A 23460-nucleotide genomic window follows, 5' to 3' on the forward strand; every position below is an offset into this window, starting at 1 on the left:
TTAAACAAAGCAGGAGTTCACATTTCTCTTCTGTTCAGGAAGTCCAGGGCAGGCTAGTTAGCACCCACGTGTGCCCTTGCCGTACTGAGCCTCCTTTCTCAAGGTCACCCAGGCCCCAAAGGGCTGCTGGAGCTCCAGCCCTTACATCTGATTCCAGGAAACGGAGGCGGGTGGGGCCCCTGCCTGGCGGACTAGGCTGCGCTTCCACTTTTGAAGGAGGCTCTGTGTTTGACTTACATTTCCCGCTCCCAGGGCGGCACTGAGGCCCTTTTTGTAGGATGAACAGATACTTCACACACAGCAGCCTTTACTCACACAGGCGTGTTGGTTCAGACGTGGGCACATCCGTCCTCCCCCAGACACCACCTGCCCTGGAAGCTGCACAGCCACCCCGCCCAGTCCCACGGGGGCCAGTGTGGTTCCTGGGACTTCTTCCTGCCACTGGAGGAAGCGCTCTCATGGGGCCTGCGAGCCGGCACAGGCTGGGTGAGGGTCCGAGGGGCCTTGGTGGAGGAAAGTGACGTGCACAGGCCGGCCGCCAGCCCAGGTCCCCTCCTGATTGCTGGTGCCTTGGTGGTTCCAGGAGGCGCTGGAGGGTGGATCCTCACCCCCTGCAGGCAGCGCCCATTGTCCTTGGCCCACAGGAAGGCCGGGCTGGCCGCCTCAGCTGCTGTGAGGCTGGAGCGCCGTCCGGATGCCTGCGGCCAGGGCTTGTGGCGTGGGGCTCTCGGCAGTGCAGCTCACGGGCAGGCCCTGGGCGGCCAGGGCGCGCGCGGTGGTGGGGCCGATGGCTGCGAACTGCAGAGGAGAGAGGGGCTCAGTGCTCGGCACGTGAGAGCTTATAAATGACAATACTCCCCGACTGGACCCCGGCTTTATAGCAGCCAAATGCCTTCCCCTCTGCATGTCATCACGGCCTCCCCACCGGCTGCACGATCCTGCTGGGTAGCAAAAAGGTCTCAGCATGGGGACCACCCCTTGGCACATCCTCGAAGCCTCGAGGCCCTGGGCGGGGTTGGGAGAACTCAGAACAGAGTGTGCGGGATGGTGGCTGGACCCCTGGGAAGTGGGGCAGTCAGACCAGGGCCCTGGAACAAGAGGGTTACTCCCTCCACCTGGGACCCTGAGACTCCCCCCTCCCCCTTCCCAGGTGTGCGGGGACACGGGCGCTGAAAGGGGAAAGGCCTCCATCCTCACTCGGGAGGTCAGGAGGCCGGCAGTGCTGATGTCCGTCCTCTAGCTCGCGTCACACCCCAGCTAGTTCAGGCCCAGCTAGTTCCAGCCCCGCCCCGCCCCAGGACAGGCCCACGAGGCTGCGAGGACCTGTGGACGCCAACAGTCTGGTCCCTGGAAGGGGAAATGCCCGTCCTTTCCAGTGAAAGACAGGAGAAGGGGGTGAGCGCCTAGAGCAGCTCGTCTCAAGGTGTTTAGATGGAAGAGGGGGTCGGATGCCAACAGCGGAGCCGAATGCGGAACTGGGCTCAGAGGCCCGTGAGCTGTCCCAGAGCCCAGCCAGGAGGGGGCGCTGCGAGCTCGGAGCGGGGCTGGGGTCCTACAGCCCGGCCTCCCAGGGGGTCCGCCAGGTCGGGAGTGCTTCACTCTCCGTGGAAACTCAGGATGGTTCGTAAAAAAGCTTAAATCTGAAAAGACCAAAAGCACCGAGTGCCTCACCTTGATTTGCTCGATGCTGCTTCCGGAGAGCTCCCGAACGTGCTTGAGGCTGTGCGTGAGGCCAGAGGGGCTGAAAAAGGCGATGCTGGCCGGGATGCCCTGCGGAGGGCCAGAGCAGAGCCTTGCTGGTGCTGAGGGAGAAAGCCCCCAGCTCGACTCCAAGGACCCCCAAGCCCCCAGGCAGCCCCCCAGCCGGCGGGCCCCCGATTGGTGCTGGCACGGCTCCTCCATGGAGAGGACTCAGACGAGGGGGGTTTAGAGAGGGGGTGCGATCGAGAGGCTGGCACAGCTCCTGGTGGCTCTGCGGCCCCGGTCCGTCTGCCTGGCCAAGGACACAGGCACCGAGCAAGCCAGGCAGCAGTGGAGCCTGCTCCCTGCCAACAGCCCCTCCTTCCGGAAATGAGCAGACAGCAGGCAGACGGCCTCCTGTGCTGGGGAGGCCAACAGCACGTCCACCTGCAAGGCGTCTACTGAACCTGGGCTGGAAAACGTCCATCCCTCGCACTCCCCCGTGGAAGCCTGCAGCAGCCCGGCTGCCAAGTCCACCCAGACTCCCAGCCTCTCCCGACAGCCCCTAGGCCCTGCTATGAGCACCCTCAGGCCCCGTCTCAGGCTTCCAGGCCTCAGGTGCTGTTTAGCCCCGTGAAGCCACCACACGGTCTATTCCCAGCTCACAGACAGGGATGAAGCCTCCACGAGGCCTCAGCTGGGAGGGGAACCACGCTGAGGCCACACCTCACCTCCGCCTCCACCACGGCGCCGCCTGCGCGAGCCCCCCTGGAAACGGCGCCCCCTGCCTCCACCACGGCGCCCGCCTGCCCGAGCCCCCCTGGAAACGGTGCCCCCTGCCTCCACCACAGCGCCCACATGCCCGAGCCCCCCTGGAAACGGCGCCCACCTGCTTGGAGTAGTAGCTGTCCAGGTTCACTTGGATTCCCGGGTGGGGGATCTTCCGATAGACAATGATGCTTTCCATGGGAATCCCTGGACACGATCAAAACCGGGAAACAGAGCTATTGCCCTGGGAGGGGCCATGAGTCAGGAGCCCACGGGCACCCCAGCTTGGCCTCCCAGGCCACGTGCTCCTGGATGAGCCACTGACCCCCAGGGGCCCCAGGGACCCGCTGTAGACGGATGGACTAGGTTCTGAGGGGGTCTCATGATCCCGTTCCATTCGGGGACTCAACATCCCCCGGGTCTGCAGGGAGGAGGAGGCCCAGAAGTGACAGCATAAGTGTCAGTCACAGAACCCAGGCAGGGCGGCCACTGGGCATCAGGCTCAGAAACGAACGGGACAGAACACCTCTCAGGAGGAGCCAAGAGTGTCAGCACCAGCAGCAATGCTCACCCTTTCACCCCAAACCCAAGGAAGAAACAGGCGTGCCAGGCCTCTGGCTCATACGTGGCCTCCAGGGCGCCGGGGCCATGCTGTTTCTCCTGTTCTTGTTCCAAAGGCCAACGCCCTGCTGGTCCTGTTGCCTCGAGCCCTGCCAGGGCCCCGGGCCGTGTTCAGAGACAGCCGCTAACACGGCGCGAGCTGGTCTCGCCCGTGGGTCCGGAAGGTGAAGGCTACAGGCCTGCGATCGCCCCGGGGACTGTGCTGTGTGGACAGCTGCCCGGCTGGGACGAGGGGGGTGACGTCATCATTACAGGTCTCGGCTGCTTCGGAGGCCAGGGCCGTGCTACTCACAGACGCTCAGGCAGCTCAGAGGCGGGCTCTGTTCTACCCATTTCACAGGCCAGAGCCGATTCAGAGGCTGTGCCTCCCTGGCTCGCACCCTGATGCCGTCCGTTCGGTCTCACCCTGAAGGTCACACTCCACACCGTGCTGACGCCCCCCGGCCCAGACCCGCTGTGACAGGAGAAGGTGTGCAGGTGACCTCTGCCAGCACCGCGGGATTCCTGTCTGGGTTAGAGGCTCCAGGGCACGCTGGTTCCGGACAGTGAGCCCGGGGCCAGGACGGAGGGGAGCGAGCCTGGAGGGTGAGCTGCAGGATGCGCCCGCCCTCGTGGGTCATCCTGGATGTCCTCTCCGTGCGAACCCTGCCCAGGTCGCCTCCACCTCCTCCTGTGACACGCAGTGGCCGCATGCGCCTCACGCCCCGCGGGCCCGGTCCCTGCAGTCTCTGCAGCCCTGACCACGGCACCCCGGAAGGCTCTCGCGGACCCCGAGACGCAAGGGGAAGAGCTCGCTGATACCTTTGTCCTTGAGCATCTGCGGCAGCACTTCTCCCTTGAGGGCTCCACAGGGAAACAGCAGAGGCAGTGCAGGCGGCTCCCCTGTGGACACACCCGCCTCAGCCCAGCCCAGCCCGAGCCCCATCCCCGAATGCTCTGTGCTGAGTTCGCGTTGCCTCTAGTCCCTGGTGTAGGGCAGTGGAGTGGGCTGGGTCTCAAGCGCAGACAAGGGCCCAGGGGTGGCTGACACTGCGGAGAAGGCCCCAGGGCCCCCCACCCCCCGCAGGGCGGTTCCGAGACCCACACTTGGGGCCTCTCCTACTCACTGGAACAGATCCATTCCGCGAGCTTCTCGGCGTTCCCACTGCTTTCTCCTTCGGCTTCCAGGCCAAGTTTCTTCACTGGAAAACAGCAGACACGTCTCCCATGGCTGCGAGTCCCTCTGCTCCCGGGCTGCCCTTAATGAGCGAACACCAAGGTGTGTGCTCCACAGTCCCCGAGGCCGGCCTGGCGGAGGGGGCCGGGCTGCTCTGATGGAGGTGCCAGTCCTGGCCTCAGGACTGGGCCTGTGGCTCTGGGTGACGCTCCAACTTCTCTGAGCCCCACTGAGCGTGTCCGTGGGGGAGACACAGCAGATGGGGCTGCTTTACGGCTGCAGGCGATGGAAGCAAGCTGCCGGCCCTCTCCCCTCTCCCCTCTCGGTGCACTCCAGAGGGAGGTGGTCTTGGGTCAGGTGGGAGCCTTTAGGATTTGCGGACAGTGGAGAGGCCTCATCCTGGGAGGCAGCGAGCCAGCCCCTCCAGGAAGGTGGGGGCTGACGTGGCGGGAGGGAGGAAGGTGCTGACCAGCTGCCAGGCCTGCAGGTGATTTAGGGGGAGGGCTTCGTCCCCCACTTTCGTGAGCCTCCTGTCGCTACAGCCCATCCTGGGCGGAGCACTGGTCACCCCGCTGAGGATGGTGAGGAGGGCTGGGCCCGGGCGGCGGGGTCAGCGAGGAATGTGGACCGTCTCTGAGAAAGGAGGTGCTCACACGAGCCTGGCAAATGCCAAGCTGCTGCTCTAAGGTCAACACGCCAGCCTTTCATTTACATCATGACCAGCGCTGAGCCCAGGAGAAGTCACAGGCCGCTGTGACTCTGTCCAGGAACCAGGCCCTGCCTGTGCTGCGGTGCTGGCCTCGGTTGGGTCTGGACGGGCTCAGTGCACCAAGAACCTTGAGACCTTCAACGGGGACGCAGGTCCGCACAGCACAGCTGGCCCCCCCACCCCCTCCACCCCTGCTGGCACCACAGGGCGTCTGTGTGCTTCTCCCTGCGCACCTGGCCGCGGGAGCCACCTGAGCCTCCTGCACGGGGTCGGCTCAACCCCAGCCCTGCGCTTCTCCCCGGAGCCGAGCCGGTGCGGAGGCCCAGGAGCTGAAAGTTCCTGCTCTAACCCCGGGCTGGTTCCCCGGCAACAAGCTGCCCCAGCTTGAGGGCCTCCCAGAAGTCAGCGCATTAAAGTGAATCATGAACTCGGGCGGAGGTGCCGGGGGCTTGTTATGAATAACCAGACACCTCTCTGTTCATCGCCTGGAAACATCAAGCTCTGGGAGCTCCGTGCAGGAGCAGGGACGAAGACTAAATGCCAGGGTGTCCCGAAACATGTGCATGCACACAGAAGTCACAAAGGCGGAGTTTATTAAATACGCTTCAGCTGTAAAGTGTGTATACATTTTGGGGGACACCCTGTATTATGAATCACAACATCACGGTCATGGTTTTGGTGTTTATTTTTGCCCCGATTGCTTACCTAGAGAAGCCGTGGCATTTCCAACCACATACACCGGCTTAGCGTTCCATGTTTCTCTCAGAGACTTTTTCCAGACTGGAAAACATGAAATTACACGTGTGTCGCAAAGACCAGAGGCCATGAGGGCTGCTGCCCCAGACGCCTGTTCATCCTAAACCTTGGGAGCAAGGCAACCTAGTAATACACGAACCTAAAGAGCAGCCCCCCACACTAACACCCCCCCCCCCCCCCGCCTCCCTTACGCTGTTCATATCTGCAGGGTCGCCCGCCCAGGCCCTAGCGCGCTCCAGTGCAAGGGAGGAGCCACAGAGGCAGGTATCCTTGGGCCACTTTACAACAAGGAAACAGGCTCAGTGAGGTCAGGGACTCACCAAGGTCGGAATGACCCCCGAGCCCAGGCCCAGCTCACTGCAAGCCCTTTGGGTAAGCACCACCCTGCTGCCTCCACTCATCACTCTGACGGCCAGGCCTGGCTGACTGGCTCATGGCCTTGGACTAGTGCCCACTCTTGCCAAGCCTCAGTCTTCTCATCTGTGAAACAAGGACCACAGGGTGTGTGCCCCTGGGTTAGAGGAGATGATGACTGCAAAGTGATGGAGCCTGGTATACAGTAGGCACTCCATAAACGTTAGCACGAAGGTGTTCCATCGGACAGACCAAGCTGGCGGCTAGGTCTGAAGGCTAAGGGGTGGACGTGTCCTGTGTGGGACAGCAAGAATCGCTTACAGAAGACCATTTTCTGCTCCCTCCAAAGGCTACACAAACATGACAATAACTCGGTACCTAAATACCTTAGAGCTAAGAGTCACTGCAGTGTTCAAACCTGATTTCTGGAATCCAGTATCGCCAACGGGAGGAATCCTGCCCTCACCTTCGCTTTTCCCGTCCTGCTCCAGGCTCAGCTCCACCGCTTCCACTGCCCTGGGGCTGGTGAAAATGAGCCCTCCGTAGCCTTCCGGACGCGACAGCTGCACACCGAACCCAGAGGCACTTTGTGATGAGCTCCACATTACCCAGAATTCCAAATGCTCACATGAGTGGTGGGCAAACTAATCCGTTCTGTCCATCCATCCATCCGTCCATCTATCCATCCATTTATCCGTCCACCCCCCTGCCACTCAGCACTTACTGAGAGCTGGGTGTGTGTGCCTGGCCCTGTTCTAAGTGAATTCATTATTTGTAGCATCTCCCTCAAGTGGCTCAGAGTCAAGGGGAGAGATAGCAGGTGCTACGTAGGGTGTGGGTGTGACGGCCAGAGCAGGGCACTGGGACCCCGCCTGGGCAGGGGGTGCAGGCCGGAGGCAGACTCGACCTGTATCTGTAATAAAACTGGACTATGTACTGGGGTGGTGTCCAGGCTGCAGCCCTGACTTTCAAAGACAACGGGATACAACCTGCTGCCCCTTTCCTCGGAGCAGACTCCGGGCTGCTGTGTACACCCCTGCACGGAGTCTGTGCAAGTGCCTGGGAGATGGGGCTGTTCTCACCCCTCGGGTTAAACTCAGAGGCGGGAGAGGCTGAGACGTGGCGTGCTGCCTGCCTAGCCAGAACCCCTCCCTCACGGGCAGACGGGCTGGTGGTGAAGGAGAGGCTGCTGCAGAAACTGGAGGACTTTTCTGAGCTGAGGTCCTAGAAATGACCTCAATGGTGAAGTCTCTTGTTCCCTTTTAAAGCTGGCTGTGGAAAAGCAAGCCAACGGGGCCTCGCCCGCAACCCAGGGCACGGAGCGTGGCAGGTGCCACTCGATATCCGCTGAGTTCAATGAACACCGGATATTCAGCTCAAACGGAACGAGGAACCAGGAAGGCTCTTCTGAGAGCGAGGGGCGGGTTGGGTGCGGAGGACAGGAGGTGGGCCTGGTGCTGCGAGGCACTGCGCCTTTAACCTGAAACCTCTGGCCTCACTGGACTGGGCAGTGTGGGTCCCTCCTGCCCGGGCGGCAGAGCCGAGGCTGCGGGGACAGGTCCTGGTCTGGAGCCTCAGCACTGCCTCTCGTGTGCCAGAGGCCTGGGCCAAGCTGCCCGCTGGGCCTCCCTCACTGCAGGGAAAGGAGCGCCTACACGCCGCCTGCAGAGGTCAGGGGTGGGGTTACCTACAGGCCGCCTGCAGAGGTCAGGGGTGGGGTCACCTACAGGCCGCCTGCAGAGGTCAGGGGTGGGGTCACCTACAGGCCGCCTGCAGAGGTCAGGGGTGGGGTCACCTACAGGCCGCCTGCAGAGGTCAGGGGTGGGGTTACCTACAGGCCGCCTGCAGAGGTCAGGGGCGGGGTTACCTACAGGCTGCCTGCAGAGGTCAGGGGCGGGGTTATCTACAGGCCGCCTGCAGAGGTCAGGGGTGGGGTCAGAGGGCAGGTCTGAACTGCGAGCAGCGCCCTCCCCACCGGCTCTCCCGCCGGCTCCAGGTCAGGGTGGGGAACTGGTGGAGGCTCAGGTGACCCACAGCCGATCTGGGGCCGGATCTGGAGCTGATGGGGTGCCGCCCACTTTAGAAGTTGGGCAGTAAAATGAGGGAAGGAAGAAAGCCCTGGGCTGGGGCAGGCACGGATTCTACAGAAACCAAACGTGTCGCACGTAGCCATCACGGTGCTGACACCGGCAGACCTTACCTTCTCCCAGAAAGTGGGAAGGGACAGAAACTCAAATGACAAAACAGGGATCAAAGTGGCTTCCAGTCCGTGCAATCCTAACTCCTGCAGACGAAAGAACAGGTTCTGGGTTGGCCAGGCTGCCTGAAGGAGGGCAAGGGCTCTGGGTCACGTCTCAGTTCCGGGCTCCCCCCACCCCCACTTCATGGGTGAGCGCTGTTTCCGGGGCCCGGCGCCTCGGGCACTTACCCTGACGTACGGGTCCTGGCCACCCTCCTCCTTAGCGTCCTTCAGCAAAAGAACCTTCATCACTGCCTGGCGGGCCGTACAGGGCGCTGTGACAGAGCGGGGACACGAGCCTTAATCAGACCTCAGACTCCTCCTGGGCCACGTGGGTGGACGGGGGAGGGGGGAAGGTGGCCCCGCGCACTGACTCAGCGTGAACGGGCTGGTTCCTGCGGAGACCCTGTCACTGATAAGGCCGAGGGACAGCTGCTGGCACTTGATAGTGCTTGGAAGGCAGATGACAGCCCAGGGGAGAGCCAGCGTCCCAGCCACACGTAAGGCTCAGGGGGAGAAGTGCAAATTCTGGGTTGTATCAATAGGTAGAGAAAAGGGAGTCTCATATTGGAGGGAAATGAGTACTTACTTCCATTTCAAAATATACTAAATTGTTTGCTTGTAAGCTCCTTAGGAAATAATTTTGACTTTTCTACATTTTTAACATATTTTTATTGATTTCAGAGAGGGAGAGAGAGAGATAAACATCAATAAGAGAGAATCATTGATTGGCTTCCTCCTACATGCCCGCTCCTGGGGATGGAGCCTGCAACGTGGGCGTGCATGTGCCCTGACCGGGAATCGAACCATGACTTCCTGGGTCATAGGTTAATGCTCACTCACTGAGCCACACCAGCTGGGCAACTTCTCTACTTCTTAAATGATGTTTTATAAGTGTTGTCAGTATCATGAAGTAATCTTTCAAAAGTTTTCTAACAATCTAGAACACAATTTGTCGCTACATATTTAAAGCCTTATGTACTTCCTGTCCTTTCTGTAATTTCACATGTAAGAATAACCACTAAGGCAGTACTCACAAATGTGTGCCAAGATTAACATAACGATGCTCATCTGGTATTCCTTTATTATTTAACACATGCTTGCATTGATTTCAGAGAGGGAGGGAGAGATAGAAACCTCTATGATGAGAATCATTGACTGGCTGCCTCCTGCACACCCCACACTGGGAATCAAGCCCGCAACCGGGCATGGGCCCTGACCGAATCAGACGGTGACCTCCTGGTTCATAGGTCAACGCTTAACCACTTAGCCACACGGCCGGGCCCTTCATTATTGAGATATACATGGCACACAGCTCAAAATGAACTGCTTTGTATCTAAGCAACTGAGTAAGCAAATGAACATGAAATTAAGTTCTCATTATTGCTGCTGTCGGGCCCTCACTGCTAGGGCAGCTGAGTACATATTTAGAATCACATGCACCCAGCCCACTCTCCTCATTTTACAAAGAAAAAAAAAAAGAAAAGAAATGGATGTCATCTCTAATGACTGACTTCCTTTCTAATTGTCTTTACAATGGGCTGCGAACTGCTAGCCTGGGGGTAAACCTAGCTGGTCAATGAATTTTATTTAAATATTTTAAGGTTGTAAAACTCAAGGTATTTCTTGTAAAAATCCAGAATTCACTCCCCAGGCAGGTTTGGCTCAGTGGTTGAGAGTCAAGGTCACAGTTCAATTCCTGATCAGGGCACATGCTCAGGTTGCGGGCTCGACCTCCAGTAGGGGGCGTGCAGGAGGCACCGATCAATGATTCTCCCATCATTGGTATTTCTATTCCTCTCTCCCTCTCTGAGCTCAATTAAAACACACACACCATAAAGGCATAGGCTCTGCAATCAGGCAACCCCATCATAAAAAGAAACATCCAGAATTCCAGGTTCTCTTAACATGTAAAAAGCTGACCGCACCGGGCCCTTCCCACGTGGCTGCAGCCTCAGGTACACCGAGCTGGCCCCAGTGCCCGCCACTCTGTCCTCCCCAAACAGGCTCTGGTCTGCAATTCGGATTTCCCTACTGGCCCGGAGGCATTGCCGGCCCACCCCTGCTTTTCAGCAAACTTTCAGGTCAGGAAATGGGCTTAAGGAGGGTCCGCTAGGGGCAGGCATTCGGTGCCTGGCGAGGCCGAGCCACCCCTGTGCTGGGGGACGCCCGCGCGGTCGGGCTGGGCCTGGCGTGGGGACCTGCACGACCCGGGGCCCTTCCATTGGAGTCCGTCACTACCCCAGGCCACGGCCCACACTCAGGCCTGCGGCGGCCACGGTTCCGCTCCCGACTAGTCCTGCACTCGCTAGTGCCCGGGTGGGTGGGCCCCGGGTGGGTGGGCCCCGGGTGGGTGGGCCCCCGCAGGGCCGGAGGCCTGTGTCCTCGTCCGTACGGTGGGCGGCGACACCTACCTCGCCGGGCTGGTGAGGCCCGAAAGGTAGGAGCTGGGGCCCTGCCCAGCCCGGCGCCGGCCCTAGGAAGTCGCCCAGGCGGGCGGGGTCTCGCGATCCCAACCTGAGGCTGTGAGATACCGGAGCGACCAGCGGTGGGCGGACCCCTCACCACGTGGCCCGCGCTGCCATGGCGACGGCCCGCGCCAGGCCCGGGTACCACCGCCTGCTGCCCCGCGGCGCTCACAGCTGGAGCTCGCGCATGCGCAACGACACCCAGGCCTCCGGGGCGCAGCCGCAGAGATGGGCCGAACCATTGAGCCAGGGGGGGCGGGCCTTGGGGGGCGGGTAAGGGAGGTGGAGGGAGGATGGAAAGGGCAAGACAGGACCCAGAACCGGACCTGACCGTCATGCATCATGGCCGTAGAATCTCGCAGGGACGCTGGGGTTGTCGCCGACTCAGCGCTGAGGTTCTACATGGTTTCTCACCCCCTCGGCCTGGAGGGGTGGGTGGGTCCGGAAGGGCGTAAGGACGTCAGGGCGGCGGTTGCGCAGGCGCAGTGAGCGCGGCAGCATGGCGTCCCGGCCCAAGCGGCGCGCCATGGACGGGGGGACCCCACAGACGCTCGGCGACCCGGTCCCGTGCCACGAGGAAGAAGAGGACGAGGAAGTGGAGGACCAGGACGACGACGACGAAGACAGCGACGAGGAAGAGGATGAAGACGACGAGGTCGTGGACGAGGTGAGCAGCGCCCGCGACCCCAGTTGGGCTTCCAGCTGGGAGCGTGCTTCCTGGCAGCCACGGCCGATGAGTGTGCGAGGCGCTGGGCGCAGCGACTCTCCTGCCCCCGAGGGGCTGCGGGCGCAAAGGGCTCACTCCGGTTCCATTCGGTCTCCTCGCGCCGCAGCCGCAGCGTGACTCTCAAAAGTTACACCCGGCCGGGTCTCCCCCTTCTCCCCAGAGGAAAACCCGACACAGCGCTGGCTTTCAGGGACGTCATTTTTAAAAAGGTCTATATTTGTGTCCTTGGTTTCGGAGAGCAAGGTGGAGAGAAACGTTCATGATGAGAGAGAACCACGGGTCGGCCGCCTCCCGCACGCCCCCCACTGGGGATGGAGCCCGCATCCCGGGCCTGTGCCCTGGCCGCGAATCCAACCGTGATCCCCAGGTTCCCGGGTGGATGCTCAGCCACAAAGGCCAGCCGGACAGGAGTTTGTTTAATATTTTAAAGGACGACATCCAGACCCGAGTCACGACAGTTTGTTATTTGGTTTAGTTTGCTGATCACATCATCCGGCCGAGCTGACTTCCGAGGCGGGGTCCAAGGCTGTGCAAGGACCTTGGGGTGAGGCAGCAGCCCCGGGTGCTTAAACCCGTGCACGTCAGCACGGACGGCACAAGTCAGACCTCTGCGGTCTCCGCCAGCCCAGACCCTCATCCCAGCACCGGCACCACCGGAAGTGCGTGCAAGTGCACTTTTCACCAGAGCCCGTGGTCAGTGCGTCACTTACCGGGGGCCCCAGGGTCGATCCTGGGCAGCGTTTGAAAGCACCTCAGGTGTTGTTTGTGGTGTGACGTGATCCTTCCCTTCACTTGTTTGTGGGACATTTCAGTGGCGTCACCTCCTAGCTGGTGTCGTGGTGGTTTTGCAAATGCAGATCAGGGACCCAGCTACACACCTGTTAGTCCCTGTAGTCCTGCCCCGGAGCCCCCGCAGGTGCTGTTCCCCGGGCCAGGGACTCTCCCGTCCTCGGTTCCCAGCTCAGATCTCACATGTCGCTTCTCTAAGGGACGCCTTTCCGGCCCTGACCCGTTTCCAAGCTGGCACAGCACCGTGCGCCGGGTCTTAAAGCCCGAGTAGGTGCCGCTGTACGTTGACTTGAGTGTTTACTCAATGTCTGTATGTCCGCCTACTTTCTGAAGGCAGGGCCCTTCAGTCCTCCCCTTTCCATCTGAGCACGGCACAGTGCTTGGGAAGCGGTGGGACCAGGCGGCACCTGTTTGCCAAGTGAAGGAAGCAGAGCCTCAGGGCCGGGAGCGGAACCCAGGCCCAGGCAGTGCAGGGCTGGTGAAGTGAGCCTGTTGGTTGCTCCCTCTTCTTGCAGGCAGGTGAGCTCTCCTGTGCGCCTGCGGCTCACCCCGAGCTGGCTTTCCAACCGGAAACCTGGCCGAGTGTATGTTCTTCCGGGCTTTGTGTCCAGTGAGGAGGTGGTATGAGGGGTTTTGTAATTTGTGCGGATGCAGCGTTGATAATGTTCGCCCGTCTTGTCGGCTGGACAGTTACAGCTCTTATGTAACCTTTTCTTCTTGTCCTTTTCCTGGCATGTTCTGTAGCTAGAGTGAGAGCCAGGAAGCACGGAGGTCGCGGGAGGAGAAAAGCTGCAGTGGGACGCGATGCCTGCCGTCTGGAGCGTGCTGTGTGATCATCTGTTTTGTGTGTTATTTACAGGAAGTGAATGTTGACTTTGAAGCTTATTCCATCTCAGACAACGATTATGACGGGATTAAGAAATTACTGCAGCAGGTATTGCTTTTTACTCCTTATGCATAAACTTGCTCTTCTAAGAAAATCCCGGCCCGTCAGCACCAGCTCTGTCGGCACGCTCCGCTCTGCTTTAGAATTCCCTCCCTCCTCCCTCCCCCGGCCCTGGTCCCGGCCCAGAAGGAAGAACTTCTCTCTGTGCTTCTGCTCCCAGCCCCTTCCTCCATGAACATAGTTGACTATTCTTCCTCCTGCAACACTTTCATCTGCTAATTCCTTGGGCCACTGTTCTGTCTTTTCCTGCGTCACAGCCCAGCTTTCTCAGGAGAGGAATTCTCACGTAGAAGTCGTATCCTGGCAGCATCTGCTGCTTCTACATGTTCCTTTGTCCATGGAAACGGCTCCCGCTCCCAGTAGAGCCGTTAGTGCCCTAGTCACCTTCCTGGTCAAATCATTGGAATGTCATGGTTTTTATTTGAATATGGAAATTAGAAGTAATTTTAGATGTCGCACTTTAACTTTAACTTAAATTATTGTTTTTCTCTTAGCTTTTCCTCAAGGCACCTGTCAACACTGCAGAACTGACGAATCTCTTAATTCAGCAGAACCACATCGGGAGTGTGATTAAGGTAAGCAGGCAGCTGCGCTCATTCTGATTCAGTGGGTTCTTGATCCTGGGAAGTCCCTCCTGATGTATTGCCAGTGGCTGGATGCTTCAGTCGGATCGGAGCAGGGAAACTGGGTTAGTAAGTGCCGCAGTGCGGGTAATGGCGGTGGAGAGGGAGAGGAGTGCGAGGGTCTGGCTCAAGCAACCAGGACGGCGACATGGAGGACGATAGGTGAGGAGGGGAACCCGCGTTTGGACTTGTACATTTCGAGTTTGATCTGCCTGTAATAATGCAAATGCGCTGTTGAGCAGCAGCTGGAGACTTGGGCGTTTTCAGTAACAGGAAGCCCCACACGGGTCCCAGGGGAGGGCGCAGAGACCCCCACCTCTTGATGGGAGGAGTGTCTGGGTCACTGTCAGACGAGGAGGGATGGGCGATGTCCTTGTGGCCCTCTGTGCAAGGCACAGTCTTACAAGACCTTCTATACCGCTGTCAGTCTGCACACGGATGATGCGTGCGCCACCTCATAGGGCGGGAGGTGGACGGAGTGAGTAGCTGAGTGTAAGGTGTTAGAGCTGTGGCCCGTGGCCCGTGGCCCGTGGCCCGTGGCCAGCGCTCTGTGTGGAGCTGTCAGGTGGTGTGGTCCTGTTCCCAGCCCTTTGCCCAGCTCACTGTTCGACTGCATTTCCTGCCGGGACGCTCCAGGCTGGACCTGGTGAGCAGGCCGGCCCTGGAGAGTAACCTGTGATGCAGCTCAGCCAGGAGGTTCCGTGGGAGCCAAGCTCTTCATCCTTAGCTGTTTTCTGGATTTGCCATTTTCGTTCTCGCCTCTTTGTCTCTGCCTGAGAATAGGCGGCCCTCGGGCATCAGTCACCTTCTTAGGAGCCAGGGCTGGCCCGCGCTCGGCAGCACAGGACTTGGTGAGGCGTGTGGACCCACGGAGAGACGAGCAGGGCCGGCTCCTGCCAAATCGTTCAGAAAACGGACTGAACAGTTTATTTCATGAGGCCTTAGCTGTTCTGGACTTGTAACATGTTGAGAATCTAGTAAAGAAAACTCGTATAAGTTAGGGCAGGAGAGGTCACGCAGAATGTGAGGAAAGGCACGTAATCAAGGGAGGCACAGGGCTGCGCACGGGGCCACACCGCCGTTACCCAGGATGCCTTTCTGGGTGACAGTGATAAAACAGTTTGTGTTTAAACAAAGTAATGAGGCCTAGATTTCAGGCTTGGTATCCTGTTTCTTCCCAACCAAGTGTAAATTAAAACTCCTTTTCTTTTTAAAATAGCAAACGGATGTTTCAGAAGATAGTGATGACGATGTGGACGAAGATGAGATTTTTGGTTTCATAAGTCTTCTCAATTTAACTGAACGAAAGGTGGGTCCCTGGGGGCGCCTGTGTGGTCACCGTTAGGCCAGACGGCTTGTGTGACACACGTGAAGTGTTTCTGTCAGGCGGTGACGGTTGTTGTAAGGGCGTGTGCACTTGTGCAGTCTCACGTAACCTGTTTTCAAGTGAAGGTATTTTTTTGTGTTTTTTAGAAAATATATTTTTATTCAGAGAGGTAGGGAGAGGGAGAGATAGAAACATCAATAATGAGGGAGAATCATGGATCGGCTGCCTCCTGCAGGCCCCACACTGGGGATCGAGCCCACCACCCGGGCCTGTGCCCTGACCGGGAATCAAACCGTGACCTCCTGGTTCCTGGGTCAACATTCAAGCCCCGAGCCACTCCGGCCGGGCGGAGGTGTTTTGTTTTGACTGGTGTGTTCCCAGTTCAAGTCCTCCCTCCTGGGTGTAGAGTCCCTGCCTGGCTGGGTTGACACGCGGCTGGAGCTGCCCCTGCAGCTGCCCTGTGATGGGCTGTGCTGCTCCCTGAAGGGGGGAGGGCGCTGCTGACACTGACGGTCACGGGGTATGTGCTCATCGCTCTTTCCTGCTCACTGACGATTCCAGTGGAAAGTAAAGACCAGCTGCCTCCCCTCCTCACAAGGCGCAGGTGCACTCTGGAGTTCCATGGGCTTGCAGTGCCCTCCGCCATCTCCGAGGTGGACTAGCTCCTCCAGGGCCCTCTCACCACGGTCATGGGTGGTGGTTCCTTCCAGGCAGAGCTACCCTGAGAGGCACACAGCAGTCAGCACTGAGGGCGGCTGCTCTAGAGGCTGTGACAGCTGCCTCCCTGTGAGGAGCTGGTGCTCAGTCAGGTTCTGCCGGAAGCGGTGGCCTGAGTGAGGCCCGCTCTCTGCTTTCAGGGGACCCAGTGTGCGGAGCAGATTAAGGAGCTGACCCTGAGCGGCTGCGCGAAGAGCTGTGAGAAGAGCGTGGTGGAGCAGCTGGACAAGCTCTTCAACGACCCCGCCCGGCCCGTGGGGCTGCTCCTGAGCGAGCGGTTCATCAACGTGCCCGCGCAGATCGCGCTGCCCATGCACCGGCAGCTCCAGTAAGCGCCCGCCGGCAGGCTTCCCGGGCCAGACACGGGACTGGGGGGGTGGGCGGGGGGCACTTGTCCGCCAGCTGCACACGGTCCTCACTATCGGCTTTTCAGTTTCAATCACTAAAGCTATTCTGACGAGTCTGTAACCTTAAAGAGTTCAGTGGTGTTAAAGTAGGTGAGTCTCATGTAGACTTTTCACTCCTATTTGATCAGTTTTTCACCTTCCCTGGTAGATTAACATGAAAAATACTGAATAGTTACAACAGTAACAAAAACTGAGTAAAAGTTCTAAATTTCATTGGAATGTTTTATGACTAAGGAAACCATAGTCTTCATACCATATTTCTGGCTTCTCAGGGTTTTGTTTTTAAACGCAGTTTTAAGTTTACAAGAACATCTTACATGTAAGAAGAGCTAAGAATCGGTATTGCCTGTGCTTTAATAGAGGAGGATGAGAACGCGGACAGGCCCCCTGCCCTCCCAGCCCCGTGTTCCTGAGGTCTCAGCACTCCTGGTTTCCTTAGTGGGAATGTGCGAATATAACTGGAGGCTGGAAACTTTTTCCCCATTTTCCTTTATGGATTACGCACCCCCCCCCCCCCCCCCCCACAGCTCCTAGTGGGTTTTGTTTGTGTTGTCTTTTCCTGATCAGCTGGAGCTCAAGCTTATCTGATTTCCCGGGGGTGGCCGCCTTCTGATCCCCTATAAAGGCTGAGTGGGCTGTTCCGCGTTTCCTTACATTTTGTTTGCTGGATGCACAGGATGATGCCTGCTTTTCAGGAAGGAAATGGAGGCTTCCTTGCTGTTGTGCTGACTGCAGAGTTAGTGTCTGCGCTTTGCTGTGTGCTTTCGGCAGCGCGGGAGAAATGAGTCCTGGACTCGCGATTGGAGACTGGAGCAGTCACGTGCTCCCATGGCATTGGGCGTGGCCGTGTGCCTTTGTGTGTTTCAATTCCATGTTTGCTGTTTTAAATCTCCAGGTTCTTAGTGTTTTTAACTTGTGCAGGGATGCTGAGGAATCTGAGATCCGTCACCCTGTTCTTTGGGAAAAGCCCTGTTAGAACAGTGGGAAGTGCAGACGGCAGAGCTGAAGCTCACTGCTGGGCAAGTGTCAGACCTGTGTCTGCGCAGGGAGCCGAGTCCCAGCAGGAGCCCTGCCCGGCCTCCCTGCCTTCCCTGGGCCTGGGTGTGGCTGGGCTGGTGTCACCGGCCGGCAGCAGACCTGTGTGTGTCTTGTAGGAAGGAACTGGCAGAGGCACACAAGACCAACAAGCCGTGTGGGAAGTGTCACTTCTACCTTCTGATCAGCAAGACGTTTGCGGAAGCAGGAAAAGGCAATTCCAAAAAGCAGAGCAGCCAAAAGAACGATGAGTTAATGTTTGCGAACGCAGAGGAGGAATTTTTCTACGAGGTAAGACGGTCTTGTTCCATGTATTTGTTTAGATGGAACCTCCGGTTCTCAATTTGGTTCTCAAATTGTTCACATAAAAATGTCTCGGTTATTGAACAAAACTTCGGTTCTCAACCAGCAGCCCTTTCATGCTGATGTGATCAGTTGTGCGTCTCTCAGGTGACAAGAGAGTGAGTGAGTCAGTTTATTGCTAAACCTCACCTTGTTAACATCAGGAAGTTGTGCTGGGAATATTTTTATTTTTTTTTACTTTTGCTGATTTGGTTTTCAAACAAGTTGCTTCTTCAACAGCCTTCCGGAACGAATTAAGTTCGAGAACCAAGGTTCCCTGGTATATAGGGATTTTCTTGACAATAAGTCAGGACTCTCCCATTTTGTATCAGTCTTTCGAGTGTGGCCACTTGGTTTTCCTTCTTGTCCCCAGCTGCTAGCAGCTCACAGTGCCTGGCGCGCACTAGGTTCTCACAGGTCATCACCGCCCCAGCCCCACTGTTGGTGACGAGTGTGGGAGGAGACAATCATGAACCTGCTGGTAGTGATCAGGCTGATGATGTGCTGCGAGAGCTGCGGCTCCCAACCCCTCCGGGAGGAAGGATGAGCCTGTGTTCAAGGTGGACATTGAGTCTGAGGGACAGCCATCAGCTGAGGTCCCAGCCCGTCGGGTGGACCCCTGCCCTCCCATCTGGCTCCCGGGCCGCTCTGCCCCTCGTCCTGGATGTCATCCCGTTAGTGGGCTTCTGGCACTTCCCTTCCTGTCAAGGTAGCTGGTGCGCGATGGCCAGCCAGAGAGAGAATACCCTCCCCGTGCAGCCCTCCCCAGAAGTGAGCCTCCGAGGAGGGCCCTCTCCTGGGGTGGCCGCCGCCGCGTATTTCTCCGGAGACTCCCAGTCAACACTGGCAGCGCTGGGCCTTTTCAGGAAGGAGACAGTGGGAATGAAATTTTGAGGCTACGCCCTGCATCTCAGGGTGTGTGTGGGTTTGAACACGGCTGGTTCTGCAAGCTTCCCTTCGTCCACAGCAGCTCTGCGGAGGAGGAGCTGGGGCGGTGGGAAGGCCTGCATTTGCAGGGTCTTGTTAGATGTCCAGTGTTGTGCCTGTTCCTGTCCCTCTGTCACAGGTTGTGAGTAGGAGTGACGTGAGAGTGGTAGACAGAGTGTAAGTGGGCGGTAGCTCAGTGTCACCGGCTGCTGGCTCACCTCCTGGAGGTGCCTTCTGCCAAGTGTCCCTTCGGGCTTCCTTCAGCCCCCGTTCCTATGGAAACGTGTCAAACAGTATTTGCTGCCGATGGAGTGCGTGTTGCTTATTCACGGTGTTTGTGTGGTTCAGAAGGCCGTCCTGACGTTCAGCTACTCAGTGCAGGAGGAGAGCGACTCGTGTCTGGGCGGCAGGTGGTCCTTCGACGACGTCCCAATGAAGCCCCTGCGCACCGTCATGCTGGTCCCGTGTGACAGGATGGGCGAGATCATGGCGGCGCTGGAGGAGCACCTGGCTGTCTAGCCGCTTCCCGCCGAGAGGGCGTGCTGCGTTTGTAAAATCACCAGAAAACCCAGTGGAGTTTTACTGAAAAACTCGAGACTTTATTTAGCTTTAGTTTCTCTACACAAAGTAGGGTTCTGTCGCCTGTGTCTGTGACACATTTACAAAATAGTGTTTAAAAAATTTTTGGTCAAATTATGAACGTTTGATTAAAAACCTTCCCCATAAGAAGAAAAACGTGGAGCAGTTATTGAAAGAACTCAATAAAAACGTCTATGTTTTATTTTTAAATAATATACAAAATATGAGTTTGTTTCAAGACTCCTGTGCGGCTCAGAGGCTGTCCTCCCGTGAGTTGCTGCCCGGCGCTGGCCCCGCAGGCCGACGGGGCGTTCACGGCGCGTGGCGCTCTGGGAGCTTCTGAGGCGTCACTGCAGGGCGCACCTTTGTTCAGTAGTTTCAGGGCACTTCTCGCAGGGCGTCTGCTCCCCTTTCGGGGCGGGGGCGGGGGCCAGGCGGTCCATGGCTTGCTGCAGGATGTCCTTGCTCTCGCTGGGGGGCAGGTTGCTGAAGTAGTACTGGGGCGCCAGCTGCACAAACCTGTGTTAAGAAATAGTGTTATTGGTGGGAGACAGCGAGCGTGCCCGAGCCCTTCCCCGCCTGCAGAATCCATAGGCTGGCATGTAACGTGGGCTCCTCCGAGCCTCAGCCCGCTGTTATTTTTACAGAACCAACCCCCTGGCATTTCTAGGGCCGCTGGCTCTCCAGTGTTAGGCCACCACTCTGACCACCAGGGACTCTGTACTTCCCCTCAGAGCCATCCAGTGCGAAGGATCAGATCTGATGCTTGGAGAACTCTGGGTGGTAAGAGCAGGGCCTTTGCCTCTCCCTCTTCCTAACGAAACCACCCCATGTCCAGCTGAGTGGACAGCTGTCGCTTTCCATTGGTTCCTGCCAGAGCATCACTCTGCCCACGTGGTGGAGGGACCTTCAGAACAGACCCGGCACTGTGCCAGCCTCCGAGAGGCCAGTCCCTTCCCCCCACTGCCCCTCCACACCCGTTCACTTGGCAGCCAGAGGGATCTTTAGGTCCATGAGATGCCACCCTTCTTAATCTCCAGCTGCTTTCAGTACTGCACTCGGCATAAACCATCAGCCCCACCGCGCTGGCCGCTGCCTATCCTCAGTCCCCCCTTACCCCCCCAGCTCAGGCTCGGGCTCATCTGCTGAGAGAGGCTGAGCTTATTCCTCAAGGCCTGCCCCTGCCGGCTCCTGGTCAGAGGCCTGCTGCTTTGTGTTTGTAACGGAGCCTCTGTGCTGCGGCCTCAGGCAGGGCCTGTCTGCAGGGATCGCTAAGTAGAAACCTCTACCGGAGCCTAAGGCGTAGGAACCCCTCTCCCTGGGACGCACAGCTCCGGGGAGGTCTCGGACGTGATCCTGATGTAGTTGTTCTCGCAGATGCTGAACTTGTGGAAGAGGACCCACTCAGGCGTCTTCCTGCCGAGCGAGTAGCTGGACAGCGGGTGCAGCTGCGCCACCTGCTTGTGCGTCAGCATCAGGTAGTTGCCCGACCCATCCACGTCCCGGGCGATCTAGAGGCGGCGTGGTCAGAGAGACCGTTACTGTGGTCAGCACTCACGCGCTTGGTTTAAGCCCCAAAGGGTCTCTTCCTCGGGAGCCTTAGGACCAGAGTTCCACCCATGCGTCCTATTTCCGATAGCGAAGTAGGACGGGCAGGGGCGCTGCAGTGGGTGATGTCTGCTCGTGAGTAAGGCTGCTCTCGAACAGCAAGTGCGGCACCCCTCGTGGCCTCGCTCGTCTAGTTCTCAGGACCCGGTGACGCCAGGACCTAACCTCCCGCAGGGACGAGGACCTCTGAGCTGAGATGTCGGGCCTCCAGGGGGCCGCGACAGGTGGGGAGGGGGTGTCAGACCCACGTCTCTGACGCCCTCTAAGAGCCTCCCGGTGAGGAGCGAAGGAGGCGCTTCTCTCTTTGCTGGGCGTTATTCACCCCTAAATGTGAGCGGGTTCGCCAACAGCTCAGAGCCCGGTCTGCCCCTCCCCTGCCCTTTGGACAGCGTTGTGTGTTCTGGCTGAGCCCTTCATGCCTGAGGGAAGTGTATTTAAATACGAAGTCGCATCAGGGCTTTTGTTGTGTTTTAAAGTGAACCTCAGTGTGAAGTGATCACCGAGAGGGAGCGCCTGCCCGGGGGTCAGGGCCCGTGGAGGCGGCCGTCCTCACCTGCATGAAGAAGCCGGACAGCAGGGCCTTCTTGATGTTCAGCGTGTTCTCCTGGGAGCCGAACGCGGGCTCTGCGTAGGGCAGCTCGATCCGCCGGACGATGTCCACGAGCTCGGCGCGGATGGCACCCGCCATCCTCAGGGCGGCGCAGTTCAGGAAGCGCTCGTGGCACCACTTCTCCACGCAGTCTGCGGGGAGGGCACGGAGGTCAGGGTCGCGGTGGGTCTGCAAGGGCCTGGCCAGGAAGGCGCTCTCCCCTGCTTCCCTGACCTGGGAGGTCACATGGTGCGTGCGGGGAGGCAGCAAGGACAGGGACCTCTGGGGCAGCGAGGTGGGCCCTCTGTGGCGCTGCCAGGAAGAACCTGCACTGGCCAGCGGGTTCAGGGGGTTCCACGGCCCCATGCACTGTGGAGGCCACATGCTCCTAGCGTGGACCGGAAGCTGTCGCCTGTCTGGCTCACGGGCAGAGGGCACTGCCTGAGTCCTCGTTTATCTGCTGTGCGCAGCAGGATGTGCATGGTCCCAGCTAATCAGAGCAGGACAGGAGGGGCTCACGGTGGACAGTCCTCTGGTCTAGGGAACACATGTTCTATCTCTGTATGTAAAAGCCTAAGCCACTGTTCGACCCGTAGCTATGATGCGCACTGACTGGGGGGGGTGGGGGTGGGGAGGGTGGGGGGGTAGGTTGATGCTCCGACCGGAAGGTTAGCTTGGTGCTAGGGTCTGGCCGATTGAGACTGGGCAAGTCACGCCCAAAAGCCCTCCCGTGGTCCCTCCCTGGCCCTGATTGTGCACCGGGCCTCTAGTTCATTATAAGAGAAGGGTTACTTCTGGTGGATCTGGGAATTACATTAGAGTTAAGCTAACCTGCTGCAAAGGGTACATTAAAATATCTGCGCCTGGTGCAGCTTGAAGTCACTCTTTCTTGCCACCTACAGTTACCTTGTGGACCAGTGTGTGGCCTTGGCATGGTGGGCCCTGTCCTGTCCACGCAGGACCACTCAGAGCAACAAGAGCATGCGCCTGGCCCCCATCCTGCCGGCTCTCAAAGATGCTGCCGAATGGCCCGCCCCGTGTAACTTCTGCCTCATCCGCTACTGCAGGCACCATTCCATGCTTCAGGACTCCGGTCCCCCACCCGCTCCCGCTTCCCCTCGTCTGCCCTTGCTTCCCTCTGCCAAGCTCCAGCCCTGTTCTCCCCAGCATCTCAGCACCGGCCTGTCCTCCACTGTTATCTGGAGGGGGTTTGTTTTGCTTTTGCCCCATAGCCTCTCCATCCAGCAGGGATGTGCCAGCTGTGGACAGCAGTGAGCACAGCTGTGACCCAGGGCACCAAGAGATGGGACGTCCTTGTTTTCTCCCCAAAAATCCGAGAGGCAAGAGCTGTGCAAGTCTCCCGGTGTCATCCTGCCCCCAGCAGCTCCCTCTGAACACGGCCGAGCTGAACGCTGGGTTCCAGTCCTGGCCCGCCCACGCCCCACAGCCCGCAGCTGCCAGAGCTCTGGGAGCAGGAGTGAGTTTCTCTGCTCGGCAGAGACCTACGGGTGCACTGAGGGCCTCAAGCCCATTCCACCGCCGTGACCAGGCCCAGAGAGGGTGTTTGACCAGTTACTCAGCTTCCTGGGGGAAGGAAGGGGGCTCCGCGGGTGACCCTGAGAATCAAGCACCACTTACGCTCGCTGGCGGAGCTCAGAGCTGCGTCCTGGTAGGCCTTGTAAACATTGATGAGGGTAAAGTGATCGCCTTCGGGATGTAGAAATGTCTTCCAACAAGTCAGGGCAGCCTCCTCCGCTCCACGCGGCAGATGTGAGAAGCAGCTGGGAGCTCGAAGACAAAAGGGGCCAGGGCAGCAGTGAGGAGACATTTCGGCAGCACAGCTCTCGGGCTTGTAGCTGCCAGTCTTACTCTGACTGACTGGTTTTCCCTTTTACTCGGGCACCAAAGGGGCTCGGGGTTGTCATGTGTGTGTCTCCTTGTTTCTGTTTGTCTTTCTTAGTCTGCTGGTCACACGGCTGTGCTGCAGCGGGAGTGGGGGCGGGCGCTCCCAGGGCGGTGCAGGCGCAGGATTAGAACCCAGGTTCTCGTGCCGCACAGCCTTCGGTCTGTCTGCCTTTAAAGCATAACTTCAA

The 23460-nt window shown here is 58.7% G+C and overlaps 3 protein-coding genes across 27 annotated transcripts in view; 1 reads left to right on the top strand and 2 right to left on the bottom strand.

The window, feature by feature from the left end:
• On the bottom strand, positions 1-11211 carry UROS (uroporphyrinogen III synthase). 15 transcript variants are annotated; one of them, XM_036335645.1, is made up of 10 exons: positions 11083-11211; positions 8473-8558; positions 8245-8328; positions 6463-6607; positions 5640-5714; positions 4176-4307; positions 3871-3951; positions 2570-2655; positions 1672-1770; positions 1-798 (listed from the first exon to the last, which is right to left on the bottom strand). In XM_036335645.1, exons 1-10 carry the CDS (start codon positions 11093-11095, stop codon positions 664-666), a joined length of 936 nt encoding a protein of 311 aa, XP_036191538.1. In that variant the 5' UTR covers positions 11096-11211; the 3' UTR covers positions 1-663. The 15 variants fall into 15 exon arrangements, with proteins under 15 accessions (XP_036191538.1, XP_036191537.1, XP_036191541.1 ...); XM_036335644.1 differs by having other exon boundaries at positions 8245-8367; XM_036335648.1 differs by having other exon boundaries at positions 1672-1802; positions 8245-8367.
• On the top strand, positions 11212-19380 carry LOC118669635 (BRCA2 and CDKN1A interacting protein). Of its 2 annotated transcripts, none has more exons than XM_036335661.1 (7): positions 11212-11418; positions 13127-13201; positions 13708-13788; positions 15056-15145; positions 16021-16208; positions 17442-17613; positions 18038-18933. In XM_036335661.1, the coding sequence occupies exons 1-7, from the start codon at positions 11251-11253 to the stop codon at positions 18110-18112; spliced, it is 849 nt and encodes a 282-aa protein (XP_036191554.1). In that variant the 5' UTR covers positions 11212-11250; the 3' UTR covers positions 18113-18933. The 2 variants fall into 2 exon arrangements, with proteins under 2 accessions (XP_036191554.1, XP_036191553.1); XM_036335660.1 differs by lacking the exon at positions 18038-18933 and adding an exon at positions 18940-19380 and having other exon boundaries at positions 11215-11418.
• DHX32 (DEAH-box helicase 32 (putative)) overlaps positions 19350-23460 on the bottom strand; it is a 21240-nt gene continuing 17129 nt past the window's right edge. For 9 of the 10 annotated variants that reach the window (XM_036335635.1, XM_036335634.1, XM_036335638.1 and 6 more), the window contains 4 exons: positions 23006-23155; positions 21332-21519; positions 20500-20681; positions 19350-19689 (listed from right to left, as the gene is read on the bottom strand). In XM_036335635.1, the coding sequence (XP_036191528.1) occupies positions 19518-19689; positions 20500-20681; positions 21332-21519; positions 23006-23155 (692 nt within the window). In that variant the 3' untranslated portion in view covers positions 19350-19517. The remainder of the gene's footprint in view (positions 19690-20499; positions 20682-21331; positions 21520-23005; positions 23156-23460) is intronic. The other variant, XM_036335637.1, reaches the window with a different exon arrangement.

The sequence above is a fragment of the Myotis myotis genome, unplaced genomic scaffold, assembly GCF_014108235.1.
Source record: "Myotis myotis isolate mMyoMyo1 unplaced genomic scaffold, mMyoMyo1.p scaffold_m19_p_15, whole genome shotgun sequence".
Taxonomy (NCBI): domain Eukaryota; kingdom Metazoa; phylum Chordata; class Mammalia; order Chiroptera; family Vespertilionidae; genus Myotis; species Myotis myotis.

Excerpts from the sequence above, each read along its gene's own strand:
- UROS (XM_036335644.1), bottom strand. Across the intron at positions 5,715-6,462 it reads TACTGGATTCCAGAAATCAG|TCTGGAAAAAGTCTCTGAGA; the intron begins GTTTGAACACTG and ends CATGTTTTCCAG. Across the intron at positions 1,771-2,569 it reads ACAGCTACTACTCCAAGCAG|GGCATCCCGGCCAGCATCGC; the intron begins GTGGGCGCCGTT and ends GGCCCTCCGCAG.
- LOC118669635 (XM_036335660.1), top strand. The coding sequence starts at position 11,251 with ATGGCGTCCCGGCCCAAGCGGCGCGCCATGGACGGGGGGACCCCACAG. Across the intron at positions 11,419-13,126 it reads ACGACGAGGTCGTGGACGAG|GAAGTGAATGTTGACTTTGA; the intron begins GTGAGCAGCGCC and ends TGTTATTTACAG. Across the intron at positions 17,614-18,939 it reads AGGAGGAATTTTTCTACGAG|AAGGCCGTCCTGACGTTCAG; the intron begins GTAAGACGGTCT and ends TGTGTGGTTCAG.